The sequence below is a fragment of the Tyto alba genome, unplaced genomic scaffold (assembly GCF_018691265.1).
Source record: "Tyto alba isolate M040663 unplaced genomic scaffold, T.alba_DEE_v4.0 Super-Scaffold_28, whole genome shotgun sequence".
In the NCBI taxonomy this organism is placed as follows: domain Eukaryota; kingdom Metazoa; phylum Chordata; class Aves; order Strigiformes; family Tytonidae; genus Tyto; species Tyto alba.
In genome coordinates this window covers 12,474,384-12,492,934 of record NW_024881302.1, presented here as the reverse complement: position 1 = coordinate 12,492,934, position 18,551 = coordinate 12,474,384, and the positions used below count along the sequence as shown (strand labels likewise).

The window sequence follows — 18,551 nt, the reverse complement described above, 5'->3', positions numbered from 1 at the left end:
TCTAATAGAGTCTATAGTCAGTCTTTCATTCAAATAAAGCACAATACAGGTTTGTAATTATTTTAAGTTTCATTCTGGTCTGTCATCCATCCTAGCTGAAAGAAATAGAATTATATCAGTAAATTTCCCAGAGTCCTAAGGGAATGGATGGTTTAAATGCGAACTCCGGAGCTTTTTAGCTCTTTTCTGAACTACATATCTATAGTACCACAATGCCCCAAATAAAGAAAAACACAAAGGAACAACAATCCACATACTGTAAATACTTCATTAATCTGTTGTCATGTCTAAGAGGCATGTAGTTGACATGTCATTTACAATATGTGCCTTCTGCTTGGATTTCTATCAAATCTAAAAGTCCAAAGAAAAGAGCTAAAAAGTCTAGCCTAGCATGCATTAAAACAATTAATTTGCTTAACATCTGACAGTTGTTGAGGTGGTATTTTACACGGTAATCTTTACCTAACATTAAAGAACCTAACTAAGAACTCCCAAGAAGGGTATGAGCACACGTTGTTAGTACTATATTCTAAATTACTCCAGTGTTTTGCTAAATACCAATCTGTAGAAGTAATGCTAAGCTTTTCCTCCACCACTTTAATATCATGAACTAAATTCTTTGGATACTAAAGTTCCAGAAACAGCACTGACATTCAGTAGGAAAAAAAAAGGGGAGTATGAAAAACTAATTTACATCTTTTCCTAAGGCTTTGATTTGAATATATGTTTTTACAATAAAACAATGTAAAACGCACAGAATAATTTCCACTTTCTCTTCTTCTGAATGGCATATTTCAAGTATAAGTCAGACTTATTTTCTACAAAATACATTTCTGCTCTATTAATGAGCGTGCCAGTTAAGTCCTGATTCAATAAAGTTATGGATACTATTTTAGGAAGATGTCCTTGATTAATCTTACCTGAAATTAATTATTTCCATAGATTCTTCTGGAGTGTTCAGGAAAACTTTGAGTTCTCGCCCTTTTTTTACCTGGATTCCCCCGTCAAGACTAGTAGATGTCCTCACACCTGTTAACCAGCTTAGGCCAGCTTGTCCCAGAGTCCCCACAGTTCCCATTTGGACAGAAAGCTGGACAAATGAACTGTTGAAAGATTCAGATACATATTCTTCTATGAAAAGTGCTTTCTTTTTAAGGCACTTAAAGTTTTCTGTATCTCCTAAGTAAGGGATTTAAACCCAGACTTTGACATGAGATATCAGGAAATGGAAAGCAATTAGGATTGAGTATCATAGTGTAAGTTTATATCTGTCTATACAGCACTTAGTGACGTTTAGTAAATGTATTCAGTATGTATAAAAAGATACAATAGCCAAGAAACACAGGGTTAAATCATCCTTTGGTTTGTAGATCCATAACCCGTAATGGCCTGTCTGATCCTGAGAAAAATCCAAATGCCATCTCTGTAACAGGTAAAGCATCCACAATATCATCTGCAAGCAAGCATTTAGGAATTTGATTGAGAGATAGGGAGGAACAGTCGGCTTCAAACAGCACTTCAAAAGCATAGCAGTAGAGTTCAAAATCAGACAGACAGGACAGAAAACCACTGCTGTCCGTAAATCACAGCAACCATTCAGCAATATAAGGACAATGACTGCTTGAGTTCTTCAGGAATCTCCTAATTGATTACAACAGACATTCACACAAAATTTTTGCATCAGGAATTGATACCCAACATCAGGAATATATGAAAGTGACATATTTGCAGCAGTTATTACCTTGGCTTGATATAGCCATTTAGAAAGAAATCCGATTGTTGTTTGAAATCTGCATTCCCTTTGAATTTTATGTTAATTGCTGCCGAGGCATTGACTGCCAGCTGAACAGGAAAGCCTGAAATTGCTGGAAATTGCAATTCTTCAGTGGCCAAACTCAGCCTCTTATTAAACTGGACCTCTTGCCCCTATAGTGAAAAAAACCCAAACAAACAGAATTTTATTTTGCATAATAAACTCAACATTCAAAAAATTTTCCAGATATAACTATCCATGGCATTTGTCTGCTATGAAGTGTTTTTAACTGACCTGATTTGGGAAATAAGATAGAAAGCAGCCCAAAGCCTGCATCTGGTCAGGGCATGAGTTAGACACTAGTCCCGCTCCAGTTAAAGTATTATTTTTCATTTATGCATGGGTGGATTTGAAAGAGAAAACCAAGAGATAAGAACCATCAGACAGCATGTACCGAATGCTGATTAAACCCAATATATACTGGTGTCTCTTAGAGCTCAGTTTAGAGAAACAAGAAGTAATATTTTGTATCTTTTACGTATCTGTCAGAAAGTAGTTTCTCGAGGGATTTACTTTCAAATAGACAAAAAATGTTACTTTTACCTTCAGAAGTTGGACAGCCAACTCAGCCAGATTTAAAGAATAATGTTTCATTTTTTTTCTTAAATCTTCACAATCCAAGAAGCTAAGTTCATTTCCAAAGACTTTCATGCTTAGCTCACATTTCAGTGCCTCCTTTCTCACTGTTCTCTCAGTGAACTGACATGTGATAAAGAAATAAATCAGGAAGAGAATGATGTTACTATTAATTTCCTTTCAAACTTGTAATAAACAACTCCTCAGTGCAGGCTATGATACTAGTGAACAGACATTAGGCTCCATTTTATAAATATTTCAAGACCACTTAAGACCCTGGATTAGTACCTTTTCTTTCCAGCTAAACTTCAACTCCATACCACTACACTGACTTTCACTATGAAGACAGGTAATGTCTAATTCCAAGATGACTAGGCAAAATGAGAACTACTGCAATACATACCCACAAGCGAATGAAGCTTTGAAAAATATGAGCTTAATTGATACATTATGGGTGCCATGATTGCTAAGTAAACTGCTAAGTAGTAAAAAATTTACATTTTCCCTCTTTATGAATTAACACAACAGCAACACAACATGAACACGAGTTTACACTGTAAGAAGAAATCTTAAGAAGATGAGTTCCATGAAGAGAGATGGTCTAAGGCACTAAATAAATCATTGTCCCCAAGTTTTCCAGGTAATACTTCAACAATTGAAGTAAATTCCCAAAGTTTTCCTGTTACATACATAGAACATAGCTCTCTCCAAACATGGCTAAATTCAAAAAGGGTCAATGTAACATCTGACATCAAACTGGGAAGTCAGATCACAAAGAGCATGACTCAGGAACTTAACATCAAGCAGCTATTTACCATGCTGAAGAAGTCAGTAGACAAAAGGATATCAATATAAAGAGGATCAGAGGTCAAAATAAAGAGAGGAAGACCAAAACACAGGCAACATACTCCCCTGGCTGAGAGTCATTTTTTGAGACAGTAAAAGTATCTGAAAAACTGAAGATCTGGCTCTTTGTTCCTTTGTATTTTATTCAGCTGCTAAGTTCTCTGCGAGTGGAACAAGTTACATATGCTTTATGTAAAGGAGTCTCAGTAATACAGAGCAGTTGTCCAATGCTAGATGAGGCCCTAAGTTTAACTGTGGAATGTCGTTAAGTTTTCCAAGATCTACAATCAAGTACCTTTTTGACTAACTCATTCATCTTACTGTACTTTCTACCAGGACAATTCTGGTTAGCTTTTCTCAACTTTGGCTTGCCAGACTTGGTCACAAGATGATCACTGGGGTTGTACTGCTTTGAAGTCATCTTCTTCCTCTTGACTTTTCCTGTTGTTTCCTCTGGGTTTTCTGATTTGTGTTTTTTTTCATTAGTGTTTGCAAAAAAATAGTCACTGAAAGTAGCAGAATTCTGCCCAAAAATCTTCTGCACGAGAGCTTCAGCATTCTCTAATCGTACATCAACCTAGGGGAAAGCATACAGTATTGAAAAGCCTGACAGTGAGATGCATAAGCCATGTCCAGATCTATAGGCAGAAAATAAAGTAATAAATCCAGATGCAACCTTTAGAATTTGTACAAAGAAAGATTTGCATATGAGATCACAGTGGTCTACAAAGTTTAGTATCCTACTTCATGTAGCATCCAATACTGGATGTTTCAATATTAAATCTTCCCAGTAAAAGCTTCTTAGTTTGTTGACTATATGAAGCTCAGTGCAAAATAAAAATCTTTTTTTTTTTTTTTTTTTCAGGTATCAGTTCATTTACACCATGATGGGACAGTTTGAGCTAGTACTATTTTAGCATGTTACAAACAGCATTTTGTTTGGAAAACAATAATGTACCCTTTTAATACTCCTGAAAGAAGATTCTGTTTGGAAGTTTGAATAAAATAGTGTTACTAACACATATACAGGTGCAGGGTATATGACACTGAAAAAAAAAATTTTTTTTTTCCCTTGCAAGCTTAAACTTGAGATCTGAAAGCTACATTAAATTATTTCTTTCACATACACATTTTTACCTGCAATAGAGTCCATATGCTAAACATTGCTTTCTCTTGGAGGTACAGTAGAGGCACAATTAAAGATGATGAGGTTGTACGCAGGCTAATTAAATATCTCAAGCACTGGATGCTCAATGGTACTAAAACAGTGACTTCAGCTAGGTATATATGACTATCTTCTGTATTAAGGGAATGGTTTGCCCAAGCCAATCCATTTTCCACTCTAAGTCAACCAAAGCAATCTTACTACCCTAAATGAGAGCTAGACCACTGTCTCAGAAAGCACTGACTTCTATCTTCCATTTGAATCAACAACAAGAGCTGAATATAACTCACTTGGCTAGTGTATGGTACTATCAGAGTGAAAGTGGGTTTTTTATAAAGTCCGTTACACAAAGGAATCACCAGTCTGAGGCAACTTTGCTGTAGCAGTGAAAAGCATACCTTGCTACAGGAAATGTAATGGAAAAACAAAAATAATTTCTTTTTACTTCAATACACCAAGTGTCCTTTGCAAAGGGGGATTAAAAAAAATAATCCACAAACTTGCCTCCAGTAGATTTATAGCCTGTCCCATAAGGTGAACAGTCATATTTGTCATGACTGATCGTGGTAGAAAAGACGCAGGAGAAAAGACCACTGATGCTTCCATATTTGCACCTGCACCAGCTGCAATAGAAAATACCAGATGTCTGTCATTTGGAGATTAGCTATTCTCATATACTTTGCAAGTCTCATAATTCTTTAGAAAACCACAACTCTACTCATTAAGAAGTTGGTGAATAAAACAGTAAGTCAACAGGTGAAATTATTTAACTTTTTAGTATAGCAAAGACTTTAACTGACATTACTAAAAGCCTACTATCTGGCAAACACTAAAAGAAAAGCATTTACAATACATATCACACACAATTGCACTGGAAGGGATGGACAGAAAATCAAAACATTACACTGAAAAACATTATCTAACATTTTTGCTAAAAACAAATGATGAATAAGTAGTAAAACAGGAAGAAAATAGCCTGAATCTTTTCTTATACCAAGGAAAGCACATGAATCAGAATACAAAAAATACACCCCAGACCTCTGTTGCTGAAGAGAAAGGTCACTAAGGAAGGAATCAAAACTTGATGTTCACAAAAATAATCTAAGAAGTTAATCGGTTCTTATTCTTCTCTCTCAGAAAAGGCAAAGTTGCATGGTACTTGGCTTGCTGGAATTACATTTGATATACTCCATGTAAGGTCAGTGCAGAATCAAGTCTACATTTGCACATCTGGGTACTATTGAGTCATAAAAATTAAAATTCTCTGGAGCAAGATGCAAAGGACCAGAAAAAACATGGGATTTTAATAATCCATATGCTACAAATCATTAAGTTCTAAAACTTCACATACCTGAGTGGAATGTGGCGTCAGAATATGAGGAGTATTTCCATGACTCCTGGTCAAAATCTCTGCTAAGGATTTCATCAGGAATAGAATCTCGAAGGTGCTCCTTCAATGGATCATCTGTCTCCAGGAGCTGAGAGAGATGACTCCAAACAAAGGAGCCCACTTAAATTAAAGGAAAGCATTTGGAAATTACAGAAAATTTAAAACTGTTACTAAAACTGACACAGGGAACCTTTTTATTTATTTATACCAGAATTAATCCTAAACCATTCCCCCGACCACAACAGAATTTATTTTCAGCACTATTAAAAATCAGTCTGATACACCTATATTTACAATAGTCAACTTACTTAAATACTGTCTTATTCTTTCGAATACGGCACATGAGGGGCCCTTCATTCCCTAATTTCATCTATGCCTCTCAGCTAATCTAGGCAGGCAAGGAGGCACTGTTAACCTACTTATTTACTGCTTGCAAAGGATCTTCTACACTAAATTCAAAGGAATGTTGCAAAAAAACAAAATACAACTCTAATACAGACGTTAGAGACAGGCTGGGCAGCTCAAATAATATTGGACTGTTTCTGTTCCTTCTTCAAAGAACAGATGCAACAGAATTATTTAAAAGATGGTTTTAAACTTTAACTTTGGCACCATCACTCATTTTGTTCTTGAAAAATCACTGACCCAGTGTACTGAAACAAAAAATTTAAAAATAAAGTCTGAGATAAACAGCAAGCACATGAAAATCTTAAAATAACTGTTAAAAAGTTTTTAAGCAGGAATAAAAAAAGCCTTTTAAAGGCAAGCATTAAGCAACTTTAAATATAAGGAGGTCCATTAATCAGATATCCTACATGAACACTGGCAAAAACACTGGTGGACTTTTAGGAGAAAACTGGCAATAAAGTTTCTCTACATACAGTAAACAAATCATTCCAATACAAAGAATCTTTCTATACTGTGAAATGTCAAACAGTTGTGATTCAGAATTAATATTTCGGCATGACACTGTGCCGATTCATGGTCTCGCCATGCTTGCACTGTGCTGTGGGGGGCAAACATATTCCATGTGTTTTGGAGTCTGGTTCTTAAACAGAAACTTTCTTTTTCTCCTGAAGATAAAAGATATTAGGCTCCAGTGCTAGTTCAATGCATAGACACTGAATGCTGATACAACTGCATTTTTAACAATACTTCTTTTTCTCATGTTGCTTTTTCTGAATGTGGCAACTAAATACTAATATGTGCGCTATATGCCTTCAAAAGCTCTTGTTACTCAAAAAGTCTATTATAACAATTATTTAGATGTTACATCAACCAAATGAATGAAATTAACAAAATTCATGAGCACTGCATTAAATTGTTTAAAACATACAACATTTTGGAGGGACTTGTAGAGCTCCTTCATTAGTCAATTTATTTTTTCTGCATGGAGCCACAGGTAGGAGAGTCACTGAGAATACACCTTGACAGTATTTTACAGGTAGATGCAATTTCTCTCTGAACTCTGAACAGAGGGGAACAAGTCCGCTCCAAACTATAAGCCATATCACTGGGTGAATACAACACTGAGTCTGAACTCATAATCACTGCAGGATATACCAGTCTGGACATAACATCCTGATAAAATAGATACACAGCTTCAAGTTCAGAGCTGGCTAGGGTCCAGACACATCAGAGTGCAGACAGCCTGCTTTCATCTGCCTGTAAACAATCTTATAGATACCCCTTTCATTTCTGCTCCTTCTTGACAGATTTAAAAGCAAAGGATTAGTCTAGGGTATTCTTTGTTGAATGTGGAGAAATAATTTAGAAAAAAATCCCTCCACGCAAAATATGGTATCAGCTTAAAGATCTGTGTGCTTTGGTAATAAAAAGCTGATAGCATTCTGTACTTTTATAGAACATAAAGTTTCATTTCATACTAGGCCAAACAGCTTCTCCTTCAGATAAGATACTTAAAACAGTTACTGTAAAATTTAGTATAGAAGATTTTCTGCTCAGCATCATTTCCCAGTTCAGTCTCTCATGTCAGTAATCTGGCTAAGATCAGGCAACAATTCAACATGGAACCACAGAAGCAGCAAGCATAAATCAGAAACTATCAATAATTAAGACATTGTACTGATGCTAACCTTTTCCCAAAATGACTGCTACACTGTTGGCCAGCTATTATACATTTGGATATACGATTAGCACCCTTCACAAAGTCCTTTTCACAACATTCCTAACAACACATTCCAGTTCCCACATTTTGTTTTTTCCCTGTGTTGTAAACAGTTTTTTGATGCCATTTGTTTGCCATTAGATCCGCAGTTCTCAAACTGTGACCCTTAGAGAACTTTCATCTGACCCGAAGAATTGCTTCTGGCACAGTGATGAAGCACCCCCCTCTAAGCCTTGATGGTAACTGCAGGAGGCCTTAAAGTTCCTAGGTATCTTAAATCATCTAAACGAAAATCAACAGCCATTTATTTGCAGTTTTCAGACCTGCTTAGTTTCTGTCTAATGCTGTCTTTAAAATACTGCAATCAATATTAAAATCATATCAAGAACACTGTAATATAAATGTAAAAGAGGACTGTATCAAAGAAACACCATGGTAGCGAATCCTTGTAATAAGTACTTGTACTACATCAAGTAAATGAATAGTAAATGTGGAATTTAGGAGCACTGAAAAGGTAATCAAGAAACAGTTTATACCTGCAGCTTGCAGTATTTTTTTCTGCCACTTGCTTCTTTCTCAATTTAACAAAATGCAATTTGCAGTTATCCATTTGTATTTCTATCGCACTAAACAAAGTGGCTCCATGTTTCTTTTTCTCAATTAGCATTTCATTAGCATGCAGCTAATGAAATGTTGCCAGTAGAGGGAACTAGTTCTGTGAAGTCACTGCTTACTGACTATTGCTAAAGTAACAGTATCACAATTCCAATACAAACGGTGGCAATCATACAATTTTTTTAACAACCTGTAAAGTATTAAGATTAAATAAAAATTGATACAGATTGGTACCATTACACCTATAAAGTAAATGTTACATTGCAGTATTATTTTGGAACATATAAGAAGACTTCAGTAGTTGCTTGGCTAACCTTGACTGGATGTTTCTTTCAGTAAAGTATTTTGTACTTGTTTAAATAACTCTTCATGGGGACATTTCATTGCTATATAATAAGCAGCAATCCTTATTTCCACATCTTCACTGGTTGCTTGATACAGCTGAATTAATAAATCATTCTAAAAGAGAAAAAGATAAAAAAGGACAATTATGATTTACTTCCCTACAATACCTCATATATGCACTTTAAGCTACAGGTTGGTTTTTCTTTCTGAAAGAGATAGCTATTGCTTTATACCTGCCAAAGTCACTTCATGCAACATGTATATAAATGTATGTACATATTGTCTATACTACCTTATCCACAAATTTCCAGAACAAACTGCCATTATGACCTGAATCCTATACCAACTAATTTATACAGGACTGTCCGCAAAACAGAGCCTCACTTGCTAGTACTACTGTTAATGATAGTTTTATTCTACCACAGGGGAGAGTTGTTCTATTATATTTCACATGTGCCACAGCTAATACACAGACAACAATGGCTACATTTTTGTCAGCAGGCTATTAAGATCATCACTTCTGGTCTCAATCAAAGGGTAGGCCTGTAAAATTTATTCTGTTCAATACTTTACCAGTATCAACAAATATGAGTTGGTTGGTGAACTGCGAGGAATTAAGACACCAGTGAGCAATACTAGTAACATTTCTGTAGCATTTAACACCCCCAGTCCACCCACAGGGTGTCCCTTTTGCAGTTCATTTGCTAGACAATGACGGGGCGTAGGAGTATCAAATTATTTGAGATAAGTTTTGCGTTTTCTTCTATTAAAACACTAACAAAATGTTCTAACTATGAGAGCGTATTGTCAATCACAACAAGCTTCTCACATTAATACTTAGCATTTCAGAGAATAATACAGAGGAACAGACTATAGGAAAAATCAAGTACTGTGGGTTTTCAGCCATAACCCACACAGACATAAACCACCCAACTGAAGTAACTTTTTAAGTCATCATAAACATCTCAGTCACTGGCTGTGTTACCTCAACTACACCAAAGCATATTATAGGTCCATTCATCAGGGTGGTCCTACCAACCTCTCTAACAGCAGAGAACCTCTGCTGAAAGACATGTTTATGCTTGTTCCTTATTTACTTGCATGTTTTGTAACTGTTCCAGAAAATCAAACCTCTGGGACAGTGCCAGGAAGCCATCAGTCATCTACTGGCAATGAATCACTTACTCTCACAGAACAGGGAATGCGCCTGAAGGCCTGGACAGCAGCTAGACGAATTTCGATCGGATTACTTTTCAGGGAAGCACACAAGCTCAAAGCAGGAGCTAGTGAAGCTGCTGCCAGTCCCGCATTTCCAATGGCTTTTAACACCAGTTGCATCTGTAAATACAAAGCAAGGTAGAATAAAAACTTCCCCACATGTTGTCAGCTGGACCTGAAATTGTATTGAATTAACATTTTCTGTGCAAGATTCTCTGTTTAAAATCATCGCTGATCATCTGGGGGTTTACTGTAGCCCCTATTGTACCAGCTATACTCTGGGTTCAATGTGAGGACAAGACTCATGAGTATGGACGGTTGTTCCAATGCCATGTAACACCTGTAAGTAAAATCTGGCTTAGACCTGGTGGAACACAAAATCCTTTAAAAAAAACCTGCATTGCAATGGAAAAGCAGAAGTCATGGATTTGATGTACAGAAAAAGGTTTTCAAGTCCCTTGATACTTTGTCCCTTTTGATCACAGATATTTTGACCTTTTTAGTGATTCGAGAGTGTTCTGAACACAATAATCAATTTAAAATAATAATTTGTCAACAGATGCCATAATATTACCAGTTTTCTTTGCTAAACATGCAGAAAAACCTGTACAGCTTCAGAGCCCAGAAAGTATGTTACTGCTGGCAATCAATGAATTTTTAATTACAAGCTCTCTGTTAAAGTTTAGAGCCCACTAACTTCAAAGCAATATGGTGCCTGATTTTCCTTTTACTGACAATCCCCTAGAAACAAGTACACTACAGCCAGCACAGTTAAAATGTTTAAAAACCTTCCGCAACTGTTTGGGTCAAAAGAACCCATTCACCATTGGTTTAAGACATCAGGTGGGACATCTCTCCTATTATGCTCTGCATAGTCAGGGAAGTTGTCATAGTCAAAAATACTTCTCCCATGCACCTGTACACTCACTGCAACATGCTGCTGAGTTTCAAGAGCCTGCTCTTCATTCATCAGACAACTGTGTTTCATCAGTAAGTTACAGAACAGTTTTCAAGAAGCTAATGAGACTTGAGCAGTCTTTCTCACTGTGCCCCTCTTCTTCAGTTCCCTGTTCTGATTTACTAATCTCTTGGCTAATTTTAATCAGATTTGTTGGAAGACAAAAAGAGTTTAAAAAAGCAAAGTTTTCTTGAGAACAGGCACTTGGGTGGTTGTACTGATTTTGGCTGGGATGGAGTTAATTTTATTCATAGCAGCCTATGTGATTCTGTGTTTTAGATCTGTGACCAAAACACTGTTGATAACACAAGAAAGTTTTAGTGATTGCTGGTCAGTGCTTGCACAGTGCCAAGGCTTTCTCTGTTTCTTACTCCACTGGCCCAGCGAGCAGTCTGGGTCTGGGTAAGAGGCTGAGAGCAAGAGACATGAGACACTCACCAGTGCAGTGATTCCTCTTTCTGATGGAGAGCACAGACTTTAAAAGATACACCATCTATTCCAATTTTTTCTAATGAGAGTAATGTATCCCCAAAACATGTAAAATCCCTATTCTACCAAAATTAACTAGGAAATTTCATACAGCACATATTAAGAAGCTGAAAACATACACAGAAACTGCAACTCCATGGCTAATAGGAAGACAAAATTTCAGCCATGGAATTTCTTTTGGATTTTTAATCAAAATTTTGTTCATGGCTCCCAATACATAAAATCTGTTTTTTTTAAGTTATTATTTCAATAAATGGGGTAAGAATTGAAAGTGAACAGACTGCTCACACTGTATGAAGAAAAATACAAGTCCCGTGTGTTTAGCTTGCACACTGGAAAACTAAACAGACACAAATATACGAGATAAACTTAGCTCTTGGGCTCTTACTTCTGTCTGACACATTGTCAACAGTACATTTATTCTCTAAGCATGATAAGGAAGAACCAATTATTTCCGTAGATCATCAAACAGAAGATATAAAAGATATTTCTTCAGCAGCAAATGTCAATTAAAGATAAAAAGCTCCAGAATTGTGACAGGAATTACTCCTAACTGAAGATCATACATAGCAACTAAGAATAATTTTCCTCTCCTGTGAGTCTCCCAATATCGTGACTGACTTACAGCCTGTAACACTGACTCAGCAGAACTCATTAGCCAGCAATAACACAGCTAACACTAACTATACATGAATTTGAGTCAACAAAGGAACAGGAAACTTCCATCAATGTGCCATTTCACAGAGGGGTGATGAGTGTTCTTCATACTGATCAACAGCATGAAATTTGCTTCACCAGAAGATCATACGCACAAGAATGCCCATGCTGATAGATCACACTTGTTGATCTACAAAATTTTATCTGCCCATCTTATCAAAGAATATATTCATTTACAAAGTCTGTATTCATGGCTTTCTGGAAATCCACTGAATGACATTTTCATCAAACAAGTTCTAGATCATAAAGGGAATAGAAAAGTATTGTATCATATGCTTCTGTATGACTGATACCTCACTGAGTCGTTCTGAATCTTGCACAGTACAGTTTCCTCCCAAAAATTTCCCAAGAGTCCTCATCACGCTCTGCACAGCGGGTACACCATCACAGGAATTGTAAGATGAACAAAATCTATGTAAGAGAGCAGTTACTCCTAAGAAGCAGCTCTGGCTTGCTCCTGGTGACTTCAGCAAAGGCTGTAAACAAGCACAAAAAGAACAGAGTGTTTCAGAAAAGTCATTCTCATGATTACTGTAACACAACAGAGAAAATAAATGTATTAAAATATTTACATACTAAAACACAATCTCAACAATGCATATTTTCAAACAGCCCTTAAAGGTTTTAAACAAACAAACAAAGAAGGACAACCCTGCAGAGATACAGTGGAGAGCTCTTCCACCTTTGCATGTAAACATACAGGCTAAATTACGTCAACATGATATAAACCTCAGCTATTTTCACAAGAGATCATGCCCTGCATGCTTAGAAAGGAGTGTGAAAACAGAACTAAACTATTTTCCAGGACCCTTAAAACAGTAAAACCCTTACCAGTACACAGTTTCTCTAGCAAAAAGCACTGGGAGCTCAGTAAGATATAGGCAGTTTACCCATTTTTAGAATGAAAATTAGTTTTTCTGTCCCATAAGCCTGCAAATTCCAAATTCCCATATCCTCTGAAGCAAGTCTGTTACTGTTGAAAATCCCACCACTGCAACCAATGTTTACGAAGCCCAAATGAACTCAAGATGAATTATTTCATGCAGATGCTGTGGAAAGCATAATAACACTGAGAGCTGTTTTTTGTAATCCTGGTCAGAACCTGTATGATGGGGAACAACAGGTTGTGATATATTCTGCAAGATTCTCCATGGCTGACCAATGGTTCATTAGCACACAAGCCAGGCATGCATAACATTTCACTTAATTAAAAAAATATTCTTAATGGTTTATTTAAGCTACAAGACTATTTATGATTTTACCACCTAGAACAATGCAGCTTCACAAAAAAACATAACAAGTCCAACTTCAGACTTTAAGGACAAGACAGATTACATTGTACAACTCCAGCAGAACAACAGATCTTTAAAGGAAAAATATACTATAAAATGGAGCAAGTATTACTCTGCATACAATTAACTCAGTTAAAGAAAAACATCAAAAGCTGCAGTAGCGCTGCATATACAAAGCACTGAAATTACTCCAGGTGTTAAATACAAAGCTTGTAATGTAGAGAGCATAGAGCTCTCTATCCAAAGCAAGGAGTAGCTGCAACAGCATCATTCTCCTCACACTGACCTCACCTTGAACCTCAAAATTAATTAGCCAAACCAGTCTCTGGAGTCCACAGAGTAGTTAACACTTCTTTTTTTTTTTTTTTTTTAAAAGTCTCTAGGCAAATGCAAATCAAGCTCCAGTGACCAAACATGACTGCATCCTCTTTTGGAATCTAGATTAAAATAGCCAGTAGTTTCACTACCCAAATTACCTGGACAGACAGAACTTTGTATAAATCTGTGGAAAAGACTATTACTGTAAAATACAAAAATTATGAGCCAGCTAGATTGATGATGAATTTTAAAAGAAAAAAGAACATCCACTCACAGCAAGAGATTCGATCATGCCTGAGGTGGGTTTAGGAATGAATGAAAATGACCAGAAGAAATATTCCACTTTGTCTTCCTCAACTTCTCTGGAAGTTATAATTTCTTTCATTAGGACAACACATGGCTCTGTAGCACAGGATGGGAGAGCATCTGTTAGTGGCTGCCTGCAACACAACAAAAAAGTACAGCAAATATAAAATGACTAGAATACTCAAGAATGAAATCAAAACCACATTGAGGTTGGGCTTCTTTCAAAGTAAATAAGAATCCACTGGCTTAGCAAATGCCAGATTCCACAAAAATCAACATCATCCTTTAGTTTAGTGACCTTACAAAGATAGGCCTCAGACAAGATAGGAAGTATACTGATGTTTCAAGCACTCTATGTAATTGGGCTTTTAAGAAAATACTCAGTTTCCTTCTCTGAAAATGAAGCCAAAACATATCCCAAGTTTGACTTCTAGAGACTGAGGTACCTTAAAGCACTGATTTGTTGTTAAGGTGGGGTTTTTTCTTTCATTTCACCAATAACAAATGAAAATATTAAAACTGAATTGACTAGATTTTACTTCCTGTGCTTTTTTTAGACCTTATCTAAGTGGAAAGGTTACACCAGGATGATAGACAATAAACATTTCAGCTCTTAAGAGTCCCTCTGTAAATATTCTGTACCTGTCTCCTGTACTGGTGGATAGACACTTCTGCATTAACTAGGAAGCAGTTAAACTAAACTGGGTAAAAGCAGTTGCATCAGAGGAAGAGAGTAGTCTGCATGGGATTCTTTTTAGCTGCTAAAGTTAATAATCTTGTCCTGAGTAAAATGAGTTTAAAGTTAATATAGAAAGAGGCAAAGTAGTTTAGATTACTTTCTAATATTGAAAATATTAGCATGACTATTTGTCAGAAGGTGAGACTAGGACTAAACTAAAACAAAATTTGCCTCCTTCGCATGAAGTAAAGTTTAAGATACTGTTACAAACATAAAACCTGGCAATAGATTAAACAGGCTGATGACATTTGGTACTGAAATAAAGTAAAAAAATTGTTTCTCCGTTTATACTTTTCAGAATATTGATTTCAGAGGGAGAAAAAAATTTTATTGATTTTAATAGTACTGGATTAGTATTTCTGAAAGTCTCAAACCATTGGATCAGAACTATTCCCAACTGTAGAGAAGTGAGGGCCTTGATCTTTAAAGCGGCAGTTCAATGATGTGTATAAACCATGCTGCTGGAAAGGCTGCTACCAAAAGATGTGTCTCCACCATGTCCATAGTCCCAGCCTAACATTCATATCCTCCCTGCCATGAGTACTAAGGGAACTGAAGGTACCGATCCAGGTAAGCTTTTTCATAACAAAAGGCAGTAGATGCTTAAAACCAGCAGCATTGATTTCCATCTAAGCCATGACTCTAGTTTCCTGTTCACATTGTTCCTGAAACAGGAAGTCTCTCTTTGGGAATAGGCATGAGACAGGAAAGTCTATTTTGTACACAACGTACATTCAGTAAAGAATGAAAATCATCCTTCTGTCATATAAACAAGATCTGCAATACACATTCTTCCTCAAAAGTGCTCCAATTTCAAATCCAACATTTGGGCATGGATTTAAAACATTAATCTATTTTAAATATTTACAAAACACTTCTTTCCTATAAATATATATTTTTAAATGCAATTACTAAAGGGGCCTTACCAGTTGTCTCTGCATTTAAATGAAGATCTTTGCCATAGTGCTTTTAAGGCCTCAAGAGAAAGATGTCGAAGATCAAAGACTAGAGTCATGAAAAGGTCTGCAGTCTGTAAGAGAGCACAACAACAAACGTTACAGCTGTGCAGAAACCAGCTTTAGAGAACAGAGCACAAGAGACTTAACGCAAGAGTAAAACCTCCTCTCTTCCCTGTGCCCCTACCTTCCTTCTCTCCCCTGCTTTCCTGTTCAGGCTGCAAATAGGCAGAAGGGCTTTCACTTAGGATGTCAGTCAGTCCCTCAAGCAACAGTGGTCAGTGACCACTGTGCACACCACTAGCATACAAATGAGCGAGAAACCAAAATGCAGCACTGTGGTTACAAACCAGAAGAGAAGGCCATAATCTTCTCTGAGTTTGTACAGCAAGACCCTGATTTATGACCAGAACTGCTGACATAGCTTTAACACAAAATGAAATAATATAACTCCATACTAGTCTTAAGTTTATGAGAAAGATAACTTAACTGAGGTTTGGACAACACATAAAAGTTTTGCTTGAGTACCTCTGGTGCTGTGTGAAAATATTCCATTTTACTGAGGTAAAGCCTAAGCATAACTGCTTTTGCCTCTGCAGGCAGCACAGGATTAGTTAGAAGTGCAGAGAAGAGCTGTTCTCTCTGGCTAAACTGAATTGCTACCACATACAGCAGCTATTTTACCTGCAGTGCATTATCACAGACACTTTTCAGTGTAAATAAATTCTAGCCCTACATTCACAAACTGCCTCTTGCTCTTGTGGAAAAAACTGAAAAACTTACTTTAGGGCTACTTCATTGCAAAACTTAGTTCTGTTTAATAAATTATTTGCATGTGCACGGCTGAAAGAAATTAAAAGCAATTCAGAGCTGACTCACAGTTTTCTGTGAAGTGGACTTTTACATTTTAAAAAAAAAAAACACCTCTCCCACCCTCCAATTAGCTTATATGGCAGTATCTGTTTCCTACCAGCTGAAACAGATATTTTGCAGTAACTACTGTCTCAAGGTACTTTTGGATGTGTATTACATTACCAGCAGCAATTTTTATTTTCTAAAATGTGATGCTGGGAATCAAATTAATGAAATATTAAATTGAATCAAGTACTTTATCAAGACAACAAAAGCCTTTCTATTTTTATGCAGTACAAACCCTCCTGCGTCATCCTGACTCAAACCAGGCTCTGTATTACTTACCCAGCCTATCCTCTGCTGAGGAAGGAGGATCTTTCCCCCTTTTTTCAGATTATTTTCATTTGCACATACACTATTCATCACATTGTTATTCTGGCCTCAGTAGAAGCTTTTTGGAAAACAGTATTTTAAAGGCTAAACAGCATGTAGAAATGTTCCTCTGAGACCTGATCCAAAGTTCAAGAAGGGACATAGGCCTCATTACTTGAAAAATTAGCAAAATGTTAAATACAGTAGCTGGAATGTTCGTTTTAACCTAACTTTATAATATACAAGTTTTAAACATGGTCCCTGTCATACAGATTCACTTCAATTCTTTATTCACTTCAGATGTGAAAGGTTTAGACATGGGAATACTGCTCTGGTTCCAAAGAAAACATTTTCCTTTGTGTAAAAATAATACAAACAAAGTCTCTTTCCACTAAGTCACATTTCCAAAGGTCCGGGGAGAGACCTACTTTGACTTCCTGACCTTCCTTCCAGGAGCTGCTTCCAAAAGCAATGAAAAATTGGAATAACCCAGAGCCAGCATGTGATTTTAATTTAAGACTGCCAAGACATTTTCAGTAAAAAGAAGCTGTCTTTCAGTAAGAAGATGGAGTTATTTCTTACCATGTTGTTTGACAGGGTGAGGGAATAATTCATCAGATCCAATACAACCATTGTTTATGTTTTTGTTCTCTTGGGACTTCTTTCCTTTTTAGCAATAGTATATTAAATTTCATCAAATTTAATTTTTTTCTCATACATGAAGCCCTATTTAGGTATTAATTCCAATAACATTTATAGTTTCACTGCTAAAATTCAGTTAGATTCACATGTATTCCATTCTATTCCATTCCATTATTACCTTTAATGTCTCTTTTAAAAAGAAATTACCAAATCCTGAACACTATGGGGCTAGTGACACACATTATATTTCATGGTCTATACAATATTCAGAGAACTGTATTTAATTACGTTCTTCAAAAGCATTTTTAAGACACGCCTTACATGCATTTTTACACATGCAAATACACTATGGGCAGCATGATTAGGGGAGCTGGGCAGTCTCACAGATGTCATCACAAGGAGCTGCTGATGAGCTCAGGTGGCTGCTCAGCTGGAGGCGATAGCACAGTTCAAGACAAAATTGCCAGACTGATATATTTCCAGGTGATACAGTTTTAGAAGCCTGACTTTTCTATGACATAGAAGCTTGATTTTCCTTCTATCATCAGACTTACTGTAGCTCTATTTAGAAAAAAAAAAAAAATCCTCTGAAAGCCTAAACATGGAGTAGTTTAGATTGGAAGGTAAAGTAGTAAAATGCTTCCCAATAAAGTGTTTCTATTTATGTTATATATACAAACACCTACCTTCTGGAAGTTTGACGCCTAATTCGCTGCCAAGTATAAGCCCATGTAATCACATAAGGGAGGTTGCTTTGAAAATTTGTTCAGTGAACACCTTTGGTTTTGCCTACTAATTCATGTTTTCAATGAAA

At 36.4% G+C, this 18,551-nt stretch overlaps 1 protein-coding gene across 1 annotated transcript in view; it reads right to left on the bottom strand.

The window, feature by feature from the left end:
- The window catches only part of LOC116959373, a 96,950-nt gene that overhangs the window by 62,768 nt on the left and 15,631 nt on the right, over positions 1-18,551 (bottom strand). The window contains exons 9-19 of the mRNA XM_042798900.1: positions 15,842-15,945; positions 14,145-14,310; positions 12,554-12,736; positions 10,064-10,216; positions 8,848-8,992; positions 5,752-5,910; positions 4,905-5,023; positions 3,531-3,812; positions 2,357-2,512; positions 1,742-1,926; positions 921-1,103 (exon numbers count right to left, since the gene is read on the bottom strand). Of these exons, the coding sequence (XP_042654834.1) occupies positions 921-1,103; positions 1,742-1,926; positions 2,357-2,512; positions 3,531-3,812; positions 4,905-5,023; positions 5,752-5,910; positions 8,848-8,992; positions 10,064-10,216; positions 12,554-12,736; positions 14,145-14,310; positions 15,842-15,945 (1,835 nt within the window). The remainder of the gene's footprint in view (positions 1-920; positions 1,104-1,741; positions 1,927-2,356; positions 2,513-3,530; positions 3,813-4,904; positions 5,024-5,751; positions 5,911-8,847; positions 8,993-10,063; positions 10,217-12,553; positions 12,737-14,144; positions 14,311-15,841; positions 15,946-18,551) is intronic.